General features: G+C 60.1%; 1 protein-coding gene across 2 annotated transcripts in view; it reads left to right on the top strand.

Annotated features, from left to right (window-relative positions):
* The window catches only part of OLFM2 (olfactomedin 2), an 88,401-nt gene that overhangs the window by 31,561 nt on the left and 39,165 nt on the right, over nt 1–17,675 (top strand). For both annotated transcript variants that reach the window (XM_030547686.1, XM_030547685.1), the window contains exon 2: nt 16,328–16,477. In XM_030547686.1, the coding sequence (XP_030403546.1) occupies nt 16,469–16,477 (9 nt within the window). In that variant the 5' untranslated portion in view covers nt 16,328–16,468. The remainder of the gene's footprint in view (nt 1–16,327; nt 16,478–17,675) is intronic.

The following is a 17,675-nucleotide window of genomic DNA, read 5'->3' as shown; positions in this document are numbered from 1 at the left end:
CCCAGGCAGCGTCGCTGTGTCAGTTACATTGGGGGCAGCTCCCCCCTCTCAGAGCAGTGGGCTCAGGCTCTCTGCAGACCCAGGCAGCGTCGCTGTGTCGGTTACATTGGGGGCAGCTCCCCCCTCTCAGAGCAGTGGGCTCAGGCTCTCTGCAGACCCAGTCAGCGTCGCTGTGTCGGTTACATTTGGGGCAGCTCCTCCCTCTCAGAGCAGTGGGCTCAGGCTCTCTGCAGACCCAGTCAGCGTCGCTGTGTCAGTTACATTTGGGGCAGCTCCCCCCTCTCAGAGCAGTGGGCTCAGGCTCTCTGCAGACCTAGGCAGCGTCGCTGTGTCAGTTACATTTGGGGCAGCTCCCCCCTCTCAGAGCAGTGAGCTCAGGCTCTCTGCAGACCCAGGCAGCGTCGCTGTGTCAGTTACATTTGGGGCAGCTCCCCCCTCTCAGAGCAGTGGGCTCAGGCTCTCTGCAGACCCAGGCAGCGTCGCTGTGTCAGTTACATTTGGGGCAGCTCCCCCCTCTCAGAGCAGTGGGCTCAGGCTCTCTGCAGACCCAGGCAGCGTCGCTGTGTCAGTTACATTTGGGGCAGCTCCCCCCTCTCAGAGCAGTGGGCTCAGGCTCTCTGCAGACCCAGGCAGCGTCGCTGTGTCAGTTACATTTGGGGCAGCTCCCCCCTCTCAGAGCAGTGGGCTCAGGCTCTCTGCAGACCCAGGCAGCGTCGCTGTGTCAGTTACATTTGGGGCAGCTCCCCCCTCTCAGAGCAGTGGGCTCAGGCTCTCTGCAGACCCAGGCAGCGTCGCTGTGTCAGTTACATTGGGGGCAGCTCCCCCCTCTCAGAGCAGTGGGCTCAGGCTCTCTGCAGACCCAGGCAGCGTCGCTGTGTCGGTTACATTTGGGGCAGCTCCTCCCTCTCAGAGCAGTGGGCTCAGGCTCTCTGCAGACCCAGGCAGCGTCGCTGTGTCGGTTACATTTGGGGCAGCTCCTCCCTCTCAGAGCAGTGGGCTCAGGCTCTCTGCAGACCCAGTCAGCGTCGCTGTGTCAGTTACATTTGGGGCAGCTCCCCCCTCTCAGAGCAGTGGGCTCAGGCTCTCTGCAGACCTAGGCAGCGTCGCTGTGTCAGTTACATTTGGGGCAGCTCCCCCCTCTCAGAGCAGTGGGCTCAGGCTCTCTGCAGACCCAGGCAGCGTCGCTGTGTCAGTTACATTTGGGGCAGCTCCCCCCTCTCAGAGCAGTGGGCTCAGGCTCTCTGCAGACCCAGGCAGCGTCGCTGTGTCAGTTACATTTGGGGCAGCTCCCCCCTCTCAGAGCAGTGGGCTCAGGCTCTCTGCAGACCCAGGCAGCGTCGCTGTGTCAGTTACATTTGGGGCAGCTCCCCCCTCTCAGAGCAGTGGGCTCAGGCTCTCTGCAGACCCAGGCAGCGTCGCTGTGTCAGTTACATTTGGGGCAGCTCCCCCCTCTCAGAGCAGTGGGCTCAGGCTCTCTGCAGACCCAGGCAGCGTCGCTGTGTCAGTTACATTTGGGGCAGCTCCCCCCTCTCAGAGCAGTGGGCTCAGGCTCTCTGCAGACCCAGGCAGCGTCGCTGTGTCAGTTACATTTGGGGCAGCTCCCCCCTCTCAGAGCAGTGAGCTCAGGCTCTCTGCAGACCCAGGCAGCGTCGCTGTGTCAGTTACATTTGGGGCAGCTCCCCCCTCTCAGAGCAGTGGGCTCAGGCTCTCTGCAGACCCAGGCAGCGTTGCTGTGTCAGTTACATTTGGGGCAGCTCCCCCTTCTCAGAGCAGTGGGCTCAGGCTCTCTGCAGACCCAGGCAGCGTCGCTGTGTCAGTTACATTTGGGGCAGCTCCCCCCTCTCAGAGCAGTGGGCTCAGGCTCTCTGCAGACGCAGGCAGCGTCGCTGTGTCAGTTACATTTGGGGCAGCTCCCCCCTCTCAGAGCAGTGGGCTCAGGCTCTCTGCAGACCCAGGCAGCGTCGCTGTGTCAGTTACATTTGGGGCAGCTCCCCCCTCTCAGAGCAGTGGGCTCAGGCTCTCTGCAGACCCAGGCAGCGTCGCTGTGTCAGTTACATTTGGGGCAGCTCCCCCCTCTCAGAGCAGTGGGCTCAGGCTCTCTGCAGACCCAGGCAGCGTCGCTGTGTCAGTTACATTTGGGGCAGCTCCCCCCTCTCAGAGCAGTGGGCTCAGGCTCTCTGCAGACCTAGGCAGCGTCGCTGTGTCAGTTACATTTGGGGCAGCTCCCCCCTCTCAGAGCAGTGGGCTCAGGCTCTCTGCAGACCCAGGCAGCGTCGCTGTGTCAGTTACATTTGGGGCAGCTCCCCCCTCTCAGAGCAGTGGGCTCAGGCTCTCTGCAGACCCAGGCAGCGTCGCTGTGTCAGTTACATTTGGGGCAGCTCCCCCCTCTCAGAGCAGTGGGCTCAGGCTCTCTGCAGACCCAGGCAGCGTCGCTGTGTCAGTTACATTTGGGGCAGCTCCCCCCTCTCAGAGCAGTGGGCTCAGGCTCTCTGCAGACCCAGGCAGCGTCGCTGTGTCAGTTACATTTGGGGCAGCTCCCCCCTCTCAGAGCAGTGGGCTCAGGCTCTCTGCAGACCCAGGCAGCGTCGCTGTGTCAGTTACATTTGGGGCAGCTCCCCCCTCTCAGAGCAGTGGGCTCAGGCTCTCTGCAGACCCAGGCAGCGTCGCTGTGTCAGTTACATTTGGGGCAGCTCCCCTCTCTCAGAGCAGTGGGCTCAGGCTCTCTGCAGACCCAGGCAGCGTCGCTGTGTCAGTTACATTTGGGGCAGCTCCCCCCTCTCAGAGCAGTGGGCTCAGGCTCTCTGCAGACCCAGGCAGCGTTGCTGTGTCAGTTACATTTGGGGCAGCTCCCCCCTCTCAGAGCAGTGGGCTCAGGCTCTCTGCAGACCCAGGCAGCGTCGCTGTGTCAGTTACATTTGGGGCAGCTCCCCCCTCTCAGAGCAGTGGGCTCAGGCTCTCTGCAGACCCAGGCAGCGTCGCTGTGTCAGTTACATTTGGGGCAGCTCCCCCCTCTCAGAGCAGTGGGCTCAGGTTCTCTGCAGACCCAGGCAGTGTCACTGCATTAGTGACTCTCCGCTGGTGTTTTTCAGTCTCACAATCTCAAGCACTAGGGACTGACGTTTTAGGAGGGAAGCTGCAACCGTGCCCTGATGGTGTGACTCCAGGCACAGAGTTTCTCGTGCCTGGGCTTTGATGCCGGTCGGGAGACAGTTATCCAATAGAGGGGCCCTGGCTGCAGCTCGCCTGCAGGGAAAGTCCGCATGCGCAGTCGCACGGCAGCTGCCTGGCTCCTCTTCCAACCCTGCTGCCATGCGCGGGGGTGAACGTTCCTGGCTCTCTCACATTGGTGAATGCAGCAGCAGGTTCATCTCTGTGGCCTGGCTGCCAACAGCCTAGATGAGAGAGAGCCTGCGTGGAGCTCCTGTCCTGCATTTATTTCCCATCCATTGGCTGCTGCTAATCAATACCCCTGTTCCCATAATGTGACGAGCTGCTGCTGCAGGGCGCTCATGCTGCAGAAGCAGGCGCTTCATGCCGAGTGCGGGCAGACGGGGAGGGGGTTTAAGGGGATAAATACTGCAGCCCGTGTGCTCCATTCTCCTGTGGAAGTGGGCAGAACCAGTGGTCTGAGCCCAAAGTGCCCTCCCTGGCCCTGGGGTCAGACAGAGCCTGGCTCTGGCCGGCTGTTAGACTGAGCTTTGCAGTACAATGTGCTGCACTGGCTCAGGTCACCCCAGTGTCCCTGGGTGAGCGTCCCCTCGCAGCATCCCCAGAGCCCACAGGCCGGGTTTTCAGGGGCTGGCACCTGCCCCTCGAGCTCAGCTCCCAGTCAGTAAAATGGCCAGGCTTCCCGAGAGGGAAAACCAGCCTCTGCTTGGGGACTGAACTCTCGAAAACCTGGCCCTCAGGAACTCACCCAAGGCCAGGCGTCCTGGGTCCCAGCTCTCCTGCCTCCTCGGGGCCAAGTGGGCTGCAAAGGCCATTCCCCAGAGGAGTCGGTCCAGTGGTAGGCGAACCCCTGACTTGCGACCTGAATCTGGTGGGGGAAAGCTCACGGTTTGTGAGAGAGACACACTGGCCTGACGTCCTGCGTGGTGCAGCCTGTGGTGTTCCCAGGGGTTCCAGCCAACCCCTTGTGCTTGGGCGACACCGTGGCCTGGCACAGCAGCAGGTAGCAGCAACCCACCCCAGCCTGCGGCAGGGACTCGCCCGCACTATTGGCAGGTGTCACAGCCAGAAACGAGTTCCCGCGAGGCGGTTCTTTGTCCCTTCCCAGCTGCCTTTGCAGCGGGGAGCGCAGGGCCTTTTGGTGTCTGTTCATCTGGCGCGGGTGGAGGAACTGCTTCCTCCTCTGCTCGAGTTCACCCAGCGCTCCCAGAGCTTCTGCCTGCGCCTGCCAAGGAACCAGAATAATTCCCAGCCCCTTGGGAGGGGCCCTGGCACTGCGGCCCCTCTGGCTGCAGCTCCAGTAGCAGTGAGCATCACTCAGGGCACGTCTGCGCTGCAAAGGGAAGCTGCGGCAGTGAGTCTCAGAGCCTGGGTTGATTGACTCGGACCTGCAGGGCGGAAAGCAGCCGTGTGGACAGTGCTGCTTGGGCTGGAGCCTAGCCTCCGAGATTCAGAGGCCCGCCAGCTACCGTTAGCCCTGCAGCTGAGCCAGCCGCTCTGGGCTGAGGGCTGCACAGACGTACCCTGAGCACGCGGGGAGGATAGGAGACGTCAGCCAGGACCGGGCTTGAGGCTGCCGGCGGAGCAGCGGGAGGCTGTAGGGGGAGGCGTTGTGCCGTGGACGGTCGCCTTCCCCACCTCGTCTGGAGAGCAGAGAGCACAATGAGCCATAGGCAGTCGTGCGTGCCGCCTGCTAGATCCTAACTGCTCCTTGGGTCCCGGTGCAGCTAGGGTGGGGCACGGGCGGTAAGACAGGAGCTGTCCCAGGGACCAGAAAGGCCCGATGGGCTGCAGGACTCATTTGCTGGGGCCTGGTCCTTCCTGCTGTGCTATGGAGGAATTTCCAGCGCTGCGCAGAGGCTGGGGCCTGGGCAGAGGACGACGAGCCTCTCCCCGTGGCCCTGGAGCTGGATGCTGGAAATCACTATCTAGCGTCTCCAGCTGGTTTCAGACATTCGTGTGCTGGGAACCCCCCGACGGGAGTTAAAAGGGAATCACCAGGGCCAACTGTCAGTGGACACGGCCCCCTGAGAACCCTCCCCCCATGGAGCTGTCAGTCAAGCCCCACTCCACAGCACAGGGGGCAGCTCAGGGACATGGCCCCTAGGGCCCTGATTCAGCCTGGGGGACTTCAGCACCTTCTTAAAATGTTTGGTCCAGATTCAGAGTCTACAGGTCTTCTCAGCTTCCCAGCACCTCTGGTAAGGACAGAGCTGGAGTTACAGCAGCCCTGGGGCTGCTCTGCTTTACATTGCCGGTCCCAGACATGAAGCACCAAGGACGGGCTTAAAGCCTCTTAAATCTGCCCTAAGTGCAAGATGGGAGGGCTGTGAACGGGGGTTGTTGTGTTCTGTTCTGGAGGGGTGGTTGGGTGAGCTGGCCCTGCCTGGAGCTCAGGGCACAGGGAGCTTGCAGGCTTTGGCGTGAGGACCGGGGAGCGCTGGCTACGCAGGCTGTGGGGTGGCTGTTGTCAGGATGAGACGGGTGTGGGGGAACCCCTGTCCAAGCACGTCTGGATTCAGGGACTTCTGGGGCCCAGGTGCTGATTCCTGCTGCATGGCAAATCGATTTGTCGGTTGTGCCACAGTGGGGGCCAGTGGGCTGTAATGCCTGGAGCAGGGCTCCTGGGTTCTGCTCCCAGCTCTGGGAGCGGAGTGGGGTCTAGCGGCTAGAGCAGGATGAGGCCTGGAGTCCGTGCTGACTGCTGGGTTCTGCTCCCAGCCCTGGGAGGCGGATCTTGGTGTAGATGGCATGTGATGCCCAGTTTGCTGTGCGATGAACGCCCTTCAGCCAGCTCGGGACCTGTCTTGTGTCCCTAGGGCGCGCGCGCGCGCGCACACACAGACACAGCTCAGGAAAAATTGGTGCCACTTTCCTCTCCACGTGCGTCACCAACCTGCCAGCGCTTCCCCTGAGCCTCGGCCCGCACACTGGGCAGTGAGGCTCGGGGGGCATGGGCAATATTTCCCTGTTTCCCGTGTTGGTTAATACCTTCTGCAAGACACGGCGGCTTATCCAGTCGGTGGAATTGTGTCATGCTTCAGCACCAACGAGTAGGGGCATGGCCCTGTTCTCCAGCGCCCGGCGATGACAGGCAGAGCGCTGTCGGCATTAAGTCTTTCCTGACAAGTACATCTGATAATCATGCATCATATTAATTCACCTGTCATAGCAGTAAGTGAACATCGCTGCCTCCTTCCTAAACGGCCATTACCCGGAGATACGGCTCCCCGGCTCGACAGCGCTGAGGAGAGATTGTGGGGAGGAGTCGGGCAAAGTTATTTCTGCAGGGGTTGCTGTACGCACACACAATGTTTGTGTGCAAACACACCCCAGCCCCAGCACCCCCCCCCCCCCGCCCGACACAGCTCATTACCTGTCTGGAGAGAGGACAGGAAGGAGGAGTAACTTGGTGGGAGGCTGCTGCAGGAAGCCGCTTGCCCTTTGGTTCTGTTCCTGCTCAGTCCTGCGTAACAGTCCTTAAATTGCAGGCTAAACTTCTAATTATTTCTCTACCATGGCAGCAGCCGGAGGCTTTGGCCCAGCGGTGCCGGGCCCTAGACAATCACAGGACAAGAAGCCTGCTTTGAATTGAAGTAGGTGTGTCCCCCTGGGGGGTTCACCGCTGGGTTTGTGCAGACTGGGCCTTGTCCGCCCAGCTGTGACCTCGTCCTCTGGGAGAAAATGCTGATCCCAGGCAGAACTGCACAATGCGGTGCCTGACTCCGGACCCATCTGTCTGCAGGAGCTGATGGTGCAGCCCAATGTGAGGTGATGCCCCAGGGGAAGGGGCTATAAATAGGGGAAGGTTTGGTGGGGTGGAGAACAGAGAGGCCCTGGGTTTGAAATCTCACTTTTTCCCCAAAGGTTCATTGTGAAATCCACCCCGCCCTTGTTCGTGCGGTGAAACCACGGCCCAGCCCTTGTGACAGTTCAGACGGCAGCTCAAAGCGAAGGGATCCCCGGCAAGAACACGCTGTCTCCTTTGCTGGTGTCTGCAGCAGCCCTGGCTGGAGAAGGGGACAGCCAGGATTAGGGCTCAAAGCACCACTGTGGCAGGGCCCGTGTTTGCTGATGGTCGCATCTCGAAGCCCTGGCTTCCCCCCTGCACAGACAGGGAGACAGACAGCCCTGCCCCAGAGCTCACAGACAAAGCAAAGTGGGCTCTGCCCCACTTGAACCCGGATCTCCTGCGCCCCAGCCTAGTGCTTTAATCATCCGGCCTCCTGACAGGTCTCATGGGAGGTTTGCCCTGACTTCAGCAAGCAGGGACGGTGCCGAGAGCCAGGAAAGCTGCGATTTGCATGGGTCAGGCTTAGCCTGGGGCTAAACTCCATTGATGCCCTTCATGACTTTCCTTGTCCCAGGTGCATGGATGTTGACAGGGGAAAGCGGGGCCAATTCCCAGCCTGGACAAGGTCTAAGAGGCATCGTTTCCTGTGTGCTACCGCCAGAGGCAGGGCCTGGGCAGTCCCTCTGCTCCCATCTTTGGGTGTTGCTGCGAGAATTCTCCAGTTAGCTCCCCTGCAATGACCCAGGGATTTGGTATATTAAGGGAGCGTGTTACCCCACCACCCATTAATTTCAATCCATTGGGCTGGAGATTTGAGAGCAGTTTTATCCTGCGCTGTGTCCGATCAATCTCTTCCCATGTGAACCATGATGTTAAAACCACTGTGCCGAGTGAAGTATCATCCCCAGCTCGTTACAGGCACCGGGTCATTTATCTCTGCCCGGCCCAGTGCAGTGGCAGCTGGGAGAGATGAGCTTGCTGTTGATTTTCATAATTAATAATTATGAATTGCCCAGGAAATGTAAAACGACCCAGTGCAGAAATGTTGGCTCGTGGCATGGATAAATCAGGTAGGCGGAGAAGGAAGGGGCCTCTCTTGGCGTACACGCCTCTCTTTCCACAAGCTGCACGGGGAATCACCACTGCTGGCCCAGCGGGGCCTGGTCTGCAGCTCAGCTGCAGCCATGGGCTAAGAAAACGTGCTGGGATCGGCCTGGAGCCCTGAACAGGGAGATGGGGGGCCGGGTGAGGCAGCCCCATAGGAGCCTAGAGACGAGGGGGGAGCAGAGGTTTGCAGATTGTCTCAAGGCAGGGGCCATCCAGCCTATTCTGTGCTCTCTGGCTGCTGAGGAAAGTGCATGGGGTAACCTGAGCCGAGCGGTCAGCCAGCACCCCGGGACGCCGACCTGTGCTGTCGTTTGAACGCTCACTGGGGTAACGGAATATTCTCCGTCCTGTGAAACTCCTCGGCTCTGCTGGTGCCCGCTGAGCAGGGACTGGCGTCGGAGGCCCTTCCTGCAGGCTGCTCAGTGCTCCGCCCAGGATGGGGGAGGTTCTGGTCTCTCCATGGGGAACAGTGAGCATATTTGCGTGTGCCTAGGGGATTAAGGAGCCTGACTGTATGGGACTTTGACTCTGAAGGTGCTTTGGAAAATTGTGCCCAGTGAGAGCCTCCGATGTTGTTCTGCATGAGCAGGGGACATGGGGCTGATCTGGGGCTGCAGCCTGGACGGAGCTGGCCCTGTGCCAGGTGCTTTGTCCTTGGTCTCACTGCACGGGAAGGAATCTTATCCCTTTGTACTGACAAGGGGACGGAGGCACAGTGCTATTAAGTGATCTGCCCAAGGTCACACAGGGAGTCAGCAGCAGAGCCAGGAACTGAGCCATCTCCCTAGTCCCAGCCGCCTGCCTGGCCACGAGGGCGGGCTGCTGGGACGAGCCGTGGCTAGGCAGGGCAGCGGGGCCAGGCTGCATGCATGACCCATGGAGGGGGTGCCGGCAAAGCTGCCTGGCCACGAGGGCGGGCTGCTGGGACGAGCCGTGGCTAGGCAGGGCAGCGGGGCCAGGCTGCATGCATGACCCATGGAGGGGGTGCCGGCAAAGCTGCTGTGCTGGCAGGACTCCACCTTGATGGGCGAGCGTGTCGAGCAGGTGCTGTGACCGTGTGTGCGCCGTTCGTGGAGACAGGCCCTGGCACAAGATAGTGCAGGAGCATGGCCCTGACTGACGTGATGGGGGACCCGGCTGGTCGCTGCCACGGGAGGGACTGGCGTGTCCGTGCCTAGAAATCAGAGGGGGGGTGTTTGGGGGACAGGGAGTGCGGAGGTGGGGGGTGAGAGAGAGAAATCGGAGTGTGTGTGTGTGGAGGGCACTGCGCTTTCATGTCCTGTTCACACTGCCTGGCTCCCTGCTGTAGGCGTCTTGCAGCAAGGGCCTGGTCACACCACGGCGGCCTGTGAGCAGCACCCCCAGTTGATATAATGGAATAGGATGGGCCCCTATAGGGCAGAAATTCACATCCAGGGCAGGGCCCAACCTGAGGCCCAGCCTCCCGCCAGCGACTCACCCCAGGCAGGGCCCTGCATGAGGCCTCAGCCCACCCAACCCTTCACCCATGGGCAGGGGCCAGTCCCCACTTCAGCCCTGCTGCAGCTTGTGCAGGGCCCTGCCCCAGGGTGAGGGATCTCGAGGGGCTGGGCCCTGAATTCACCCTCAAGGAGCAGAGACTGAAACAGCTGATTGGTCCCCTGCCTCCTCCTAAAAGGCTCCATCCTAATTGCCGTTTCCTTCGTCAGTCCGTTCTCACTGCTGTGGCCTCCGTGCAGGAAAGTGTTTGCCCAGGCTCCGGGGTGGCGTCTCCGCCGGTCTGTGATGAGCAGGGCTTTGTCACTTCAGGCGTGGTGGGCTCCACAAGTGTGTGCAAAGGGACCTGAAATTAGAGGGAATAAATTAGCAATTTGTTTGTGTGGCTTTTCTCCCCTGCAGGAGTCACCCTGCACAGGGAATTACTGGAGCATCAATCCCATTACTGTTAGATAAAAGGGGCTCGCTCTCCTGCTTCCCCCTAAGGCGCCGCGTGTCGTTCAGGTGTCAGCATGAGACACGGATGGCTTGGGGCTGTGGGGAAATTGTCTCGTTCCTCTACCAGGTGCAGACGGTTGCCAGCGGATGGGGTTCAGGTGCTCCCTTTCCACCCTCTGGTAGTGCCGATTGCTGTTAGCAGCAGCCCTGTAGTCCCAGTGGAGACCTGGGTCCCCTGGTGCCAGGCGCTACGTGGACGCAGAAAGAGCCTTGGCCCCCAGCGAGTTTGCGAGCTATGTGGACAAGGCAGAATGATCATCCATGTGGTACAGGTGGAGAACCGAGAGCTGCAGCGATTCACCCCAGGTCGTGGGGAGGGGGGTCCCTGGAACTGAGCAAAGTGAAGAAAATCTCACACACCCTTTGCTCCGGAAGATGCGACCAAACGCTCAGCAAGCCACGCAGCACAGAGTTCCCAGGCCTCTCCCGTGAGTGTAGCTCATGTCTGGTGGCCTGCGGGGAGGGTGAACGTCACCCTTGTTCTGCGCTGCTGAACCAGGACTGCCTGCTCCCAGAACCTGCCGCGGTGTGCGACTCCGTCACTGTGTCTGCGCCACGGACAGGCAAAGGGCAGCATTCCTTCGCTTCACAACTACAGCTGTCTGCCCAGCCCTGCAAGAGAAAGGGGAGCTCACGGCCAGCCCTGAGACATTCCAGGAATAAGGCTGTTTTCTGTGTGCCCCAGTGACTATATGCAAAGGCAGGTGGGATAACACAGCCTCACCTACCTGCTCTTCCGCGAGGAATTCCAAGCCATGAATACCCAGGAAGTCCTGGAGAACAGGACAACTTTTGGCTGCCTTCCTGGAGCCGGCCAGCAGCAGAGCAGCGGAAGAAGCATCATATGGAAAGGCGTCGTTCAGCTAGCAGGGGGCTTGGGCCTGCGGAGTCGTCAGGATGCAGGACAGATCCAGGTTTCATATTAAAAACCATTTGTTATGTTCCCCTCCCAGCCTCTGTTCATCGATTAAACAGAACTGGCAAAAGAAATGGAGTGGGAAAATCTGTGGCGGGAGGCCTGGAAACGTGACTCAAGCATGGCCACGGGGGCTCGAAAGGAGGGGGTGAGTGTGCAGAACCCCAGCGGTGTTTATAAAATCTCTCGGCGTTGGCAGCCCTGCTCCGGGCAGGGAACACTGGGCTTGAAACAAAATGAGGATTAATCTTCTTGTCGCCTGCGGGCCTGGGTCTCCTTCGCTGCTTTGTGCCGTCACTTACCCCAGTGCGGAGGGAGCGTACGGGGGGCTGTGTCTTCTCAGTCAGAGTTTGTACCTTGCCTAGCGCCGGGGGGAGGCTGTTCTGTGCCTGGGGCTCCGAGGGGCCATGATAGTCCTGTGATGCCGTTGGTAGCAGGGCCGGCTTTAGGCACCGCGGGGCCCAATTCGAAGGAGCTGCCGCCAAAGTCCCGCTGCTGTCTTCAGCAGTAGCTCAATCGCTGCCACGGAGGAAGGTCCCTCTCCCGAAATGCCACCGAAGACAGCGGCAGTGATTGAGCTGCCGACTACAGTGGCTGGACTTCAGCGGCAGCTCCTTTGGGACGTTGTGGGGCCCTCTTAGGGGCGTGGGGCCCGATTCTGGGGAATCGGCTGAATCGCCCTAAAGCTGGCCCTGTTTGGTAGCAGTTTGCACCAGTGTCAGTGGCAGCACAAGGCATGAAAGAGACTCCAGCCCTCTGGAGTTTGGGCCTGTGTCCAAGGGAGATGGCAGGACCTAGAGTGAGCCGCAGGGGCCAGCCCTGTGCAAGCAGCAGCGGTCGGGGGGTTTGCTGACCCATAACTGGAATCCTGCTGTTCATGGAGCCGCCTCTATTTTTAGCTGCTGCTGCAGCTCCGGGACACGCCGCCCTCGCGTAATGAGCTGTGGCGTGACCTATTCTGTCCTCTCCCGTTAACTGCAGCCCTATTGCCCATTCAGCGCCTCTCCTTCCCCTGCACCCTGCCTTGGGGTCGTCCCCCCCGACGGTCGCTGTGGAAGTGACTAGAGCGGATGGAATAAAGGCCGTGCTTCTTCATAGTGGAACATCGCAGGTAGAAGGGCTGGCCTGTCCCACCCCCCGCCAGCTCGTCTGCCAGAGGCCTGTGAAAGGACCCAGGTTGGGGGAGAAGGAGCAGAGAGACCGAAGCTGCAGCACTTAGCATTGGCGAGCTGGGGCGTACAAAGTAGGTCAGGCCCCAGTTAGCAGCTCTCTCAGAGCTGGCCTGGAAGGGGAGCTCCAGACCCCCTCGAGTTCCATACGTCAGCACTCGTTAGAAAGTGATAATCCGCCCTGGGGCCCCGGCTGAGTGGGAACCAGTCCCAGGGATGGGAAAGTGATAATCCGCCCCGTGCTTCCAGTTGAGTGGGAACTGGGCCCGGGGATGGGAAAGTGATAATCCTCCCCCATGTCCTGGCCGAATGGGAGCTGGTCCTGGGGATGGGAAAGTGATAATTGTGACGAACTGGGAAAGTTCTTAATGTTTTCTCTGAATACTGTATTGGTGCCTCAGTGTCCCCATGGCAGTTCTTTAGTATCTGGCAGAGCAAAGGGCCAGTGCACCTAAATGCCTGGCACTCTGTCTCCTAGCAACTGATGGCCTGGGCCCCTCCCCTGCAAAGGTGCCAGCTGAAGGTGTTGGAGACAAAGGGATCAGGTGACCTCCTGGCCCGGGAAAGGAGCTGAGCAGAGAGGAGGGGCTGGGAGGGGTTGTTAGTCTGGAGCTGGCTGGGGACGAGCAGTGAAGTGGGCAGACGTGGGGGTCTGGCTCACTGCCCCCCAGAATGGACCCAGCCGAGGGGTCCGGTTCTCTGTACCTACAAGCTCTGTTTTAGACCCTGTTCCTGTCATCGAATAAACCTCTGTGTTACTGGCTGGCTGAGAGTCACGTCTGACTGCAAAGTGGGGGTGCAGGACCCTGTGGCTTCCCCAGGACCCCGCTGGGGTGGACTCGCTGTGGGAAGCGCACGGAGGGGCAGAGGATGCTGAATGCTCCAAGGAGAGACCCAGGAGGTGAAGCCGTGGGAGCTTCTTGCCCTGAACAAGTCTGCTCCAAGGGAGAGGAGGCTCCCCAAAGTCCTGACTGGCTTGGTGGGGAGCAGTTCCAGAGCATCGCCCGGGGACTCTGTGACAACTGGTGGCAGCGGCGGGACGTACTGCACCCCGTGAATGGCACTGCTTGCAGTAAGTGACTGGGGAGCAGTAAAACAAAGGAGGGATAATGAGGACCAGGCGTGCTGAAGGCTCAGAGTGGGACGGTTTCAGGGGGCGGTTAACCTCTGGGAGTGTGTGACCAGCGAGAAGGACTGTTGGAGTAACGGGGTCCCCCTGAGGACTGCAGCGAGCAGTCTCAGGGGTGGAGGAGCTTGCCGCTCGACCCTGGGAGAGAGAAGGATTTTTGCAGTAGCAGGGTTCCCCGGGGGATTGCAGGAGCAGTCCCAGGGGCAGAGGAGTCTGCAGCTCGACCCTGGCAAAGAGGTGGTGATCACGAGAAGGGCTGGCACACCAGGGGTTCTTCCTGGAAACCACAGGGGAGCCAAGAGCACACAGGCCTGTGAGTCCAGAGCCACTTGGGAACGGTGAAGTGATGGCCTATCACCGTCTCCTTGAGAAGGACATTGTGATCCTGTGCACAAAGAGAGGGTTACGCCTGGGGAAATTCACCAAGGCACAGTTAATCGTGCAGTTGGAGGAGAAGCACCGCTCTGAGGAGCAGATTCCTGGCCCAGATGGGGCTACAAGAGGATCTGGGAGCAGCTGGAGCATCAGCCAGGCATCCCCGGGAGTCTGGTCCCCAATCAGACGAGGGTCTTCACGATCAGGTTCCCCATCAGGAGATTGGAGATAGATGGGATGGGAGCAGAGCCCGAGAGAGCGAGAGGACCGTGAGAGAAAGGAAGAGCCCGAGGAAAAGCTGCAGGAGAAGCAGCAGCAGCGTGGACTGGTGATGGTGGAGCAGAGAGACATAGGGGGCTGCCCAGGGGTCAGTGGGGAAACACGCCTGCAGGGGCGAGACCCTGGGACAGAGGGAACTGTGGTGGTGCAGCCCCAGATGCTGAGGGGCTGTGGGACCTGGGTGAAGTTCCCTGGGGTGAAGCCCCTCGCCCTGCCTATGGCCCAGATCCCTGTGCAGACCCAAAAGGGGTCGGGCTGGCTGGTAGTTGGGGTTCTCCAGGATATCGGCTGGGAGGCCCTGTTGGGGGGTGACTGTCTCCCCATGGGACAGGATCCAGGCCCCGCTCCTGCAACGGCCGAGGGTTTGAATTCAAATCCAGGGAACCAATTGGCTGGGATGGAAATGGTCAGTGAAAATGCAAATAAGCTGGCTGGCAGGGGGGAGGGGCTGCTGGGCTCAGGATACCTGCCTACCTGTAACCAGCCCCCTGGGGCTGAGTGGGAGGGAGAGATGCTCCCCGCCCCCCTGCACACCGGAGGGGGGCTCACGCTGGCTCTGATGCCGTGACCGGAGCAGAGAGCTCGCTGCCTGCCCCCACTGGGACAGCAAGGGCAGCGCTGAGCACGGGGGGAGCTGAGACCCCAGCTGAGTGGGGGGACACCCGGGCAGGGCAGGTCAGCTGCCAAACAGGTTTGCCCGGTCCAGACTTGCTGCTGGGAAGTGATTACACAGCAGGGAGGGAGCTACCAGGGATAGGGCTCAGGGGGGCTGTGACCCCAGGCCCAGCCAGCGAGAGGGAGCAGGTCCCACTCCCTGCCCCAGCCGCTGAATCCCAGACCGAGCTGCAGAGGGATCCCTCCTTGGAGAAGCTGAGAGAACTTGCTGGCCACAGCACTGCAAACCCCCTTGGGGAAGGCTGCAGGGACAGAGTCCTGCCGGAGAAGGGATTCCTGTACCGGGAATGGGCTCCCCAAGGGGAAGTAGAACTGGGGGGAATCGGGAGACAGCTGGTAGTGCCCCAGGAATCCACAGGGTTCTTCCCTTTCGAGCTGCTGGATGGGAGGAGAGTGAGGGGACCCCTGAACCTGGAGAGAGAGGTCAGGGATATGCTGGCTTTAGATGGGATCCAGCCATTTTACAGCCCATGGGCCTCACCCGTGGGGCTGATCCCCAAGCGAGACAGGATGATCTGGTTTTATGGGGGCTATCAGAAGCTTAAAGCCATCACAGTGTCCGATGCCGACCCCATGCCTAGGCCTGGGGAGATTCTAGACAAGCTGAGAGGGATGGAGAACTTGGCCCTGGCAGACACTGATAACATGTGCATCTTTAGCCAGACCTGGGAGGAACAGGTGTCCCAGGTGAAGAGGGGCCTGGGCTGCCTCAAGGAGGTGGGACTGACGTTAGAAGCTGGAAAGTGTAAGGGGGGACGGCAGAGGTGTTGTGTCTGGGCCGCTGGCCAAGGCCAAGATTGGGGCTCTTAACCAAGAGAGCCCGAATTGCAGCCCAGAGTGCTGGGAGAAGACCCCGTCCCAGTTTGGACCCCAGAGGTATTGGGGTAGCAAAAGGGTTCAAGCCCTTCCCACATGCGGCCTGCAAGTGCCATCAAGCACACCCGACCTAAGGGAGGGCATGAGACTGGACTGTCCTGGTGTAACTCACACCAAGGGATGGGAGAGATGCTGGGGCATCCATGGGAACGTTGGTGGGTTCGAACTTCCCCAGGTCACTGGCTGGAGTGACCTCGCTCAGTTCGGTCTCGAAGGGGGGAGAGATGTGACGAACTGGGAAAGATCTTAATGTTTTCTCTGAGTACGGTATTGGTGCCTCAGTGTCCCCATGGCAGTTCTTAAGTCTCTGGCAGAGCAAAGGGCCAGTGCCCCTAAATGCCTGACACTCTGTCTCCTAGCAACTGATGGCCTGGGCCCCCGCCTCGGCAAAGGTGCCAGGTGAAGGTGTTGGAGACAAAGGGATCAGGTGACCTCCTGGCCCAGGAAAGGGGCTGAGGAGAGAGGAGGGGCTGGGAGGAGTTGTTAGTCTGGAGCTGGCTGGGGTCAAGGGTGGAGGGCAGACCTGGGGGTCTGGCTCACTGCCCCCCAGAATGGACCCAGCCGAGGGGTCCGGTTCGCTGTATCTACAAGCTCTGTTTTAGACCCTGTTCCTGTCATCGAATAAACCTCTGTTTTACTGGCTGGCTGAGAGACAGAATGATCAGAGGCATGTGGTGAGGAAGAGTCATCCTGGCTTTTGTAAAGGGAAATCGCGCCTCTCCAATCTATTGGAATTCTCTGAGGGGGTCGCCGAAGGGGTGGCCTGGGGGGATGCAGTGCACAGAGTGTCCTTGGACTTCGAGAGCCTTGGACAGGGTCCCCGTGGGATAAGTCAGGCTGCTAAGTCTCCTCCCTCTCTGTTGCAGACTCTCTTCCAAAGCCCCGACGACGGCTGGCAAGTTTACACCTCTGCTCAAGCCCCCGATGGCAAATGCCTCTGCACAGCGGTCATCCCGGTGCAGGGCACCTGCTCCCGAGACCTGCGCAGCCGGCAGCTCCGCCAGCTGATGGAAAAGGTAAGAGATTGATCCTGCACACAGACCTGGGGTCACGCTGCCTCTGCACGGACCGGCTGGCCGAGTCCCCTCCTTCAGGGTGGTGTGAGCCTGTCCCTTGCAGCCGTGTGCTGCGGTGCACCTCCTAGGAATGGGTGTGGAGCGGTGGCTTGGTCTTTCCCTGCCCTAGGAAGTACCCACGTCCCTGGAAGTCCTTCCCCAACAGACTAATTGCAATGGTGTTTCTCCAGCCTCGTGCAAATGTTGGAAGCAGGCTGCTGTGAGCTGAAAGCCCAGTGCAGCCATGGACGCGCTCAGAGGATGGGGGGGAAGAGGGGAGCCAGGCAGGAGTTCCCTTCCCTCCGCTAATGACATGCAAATGGAGTCTGCGTGGCTCCTAATGGAGGGTGAGCAGCAATCCATCCTAGTCGATTTGAATGCAATTAATCCCGTCGCTTCCTGCCAGGGAAGCCAACTTGTTATTGACTCTGAACCTGCAAATCCCGTATTTATTAGTCAGATCAGGGAGGGGCGGGTCCCGGAATTATGGCCGTGCCTGGCGCTGTTAATGTGGCGTCAGCACGCGGGAGCACTGGCGAGGAGTGAGGGGTGGGTGGCACTTGAGGTGGGCGTGAGTCCCTCTGTCAGCATGACGTGGTGAAAGAGTGGGGACCGGCCTCCTCCTCACGAGGGCCAGGCCTGGTGGGGGTGAGAAGCAGCCCCCCACAGAGTGCAGGTAAAGGCCCACACCCCACTTGAGCCCTGGGGGCAGATGTTCACCCTGGTGACTGCTGTTGTAGCAGCAGCTGATGGCGTCAGTCAGCGATCAGGGCCCTGTTGTGCTGGGCGTTGGGCAGACCCAGAGCGAGCGGCAGCCTCTGCCCACAGGGTGAGTGTGGATGTGGGGCTGGGAGGGACCTCGAGAAGTCACATCCAGTCCCTGGCATTGAGGCAGGAGCGAGTAAACCCAGAGCCGCCCTGACACGGGTTTGTCCACCTGTACTTAAAAACCCTGCAGTGACGGGGATTCCACAGCCCCCTTGGGAACCTCTCGTAGAGTTTCACTCCCTAGGAAGTTAGGCAGGTTTCATAATATCCAGCCTACATCTGGCTGCAGATTAAACCCATCACTTCTTGTCCTACCTCCAGTGGCCACGGAGAAACATTGATCACTGTCCTCTCTTTAAAAGCCCATTACAGATTTGAAGACTGGTATCAG

Source organism: Gopherus evgoodei, unplaced genomic scaffold (assembly GCF_007399415.2).
Source record: "Gopherus evgoodei ecotype Sinaloan lineage unplaced genomic scaffold, rGopEvg1_v1.p scaffold_66_arrow_ctg1, whole genome shotgun sequence".
Taxonomy (NCBI): domain Eukaryota; kingdom Metazoa; phylum Chordata; order Testudines; family Testudinidae; genus Gopherus; species Gopherus evgoodei.
The sequence above is the reverse complement of the archived record's forward strand: the minus strand, read 5'-3'. Positions and strand labels throughout refer to the sequence as shown.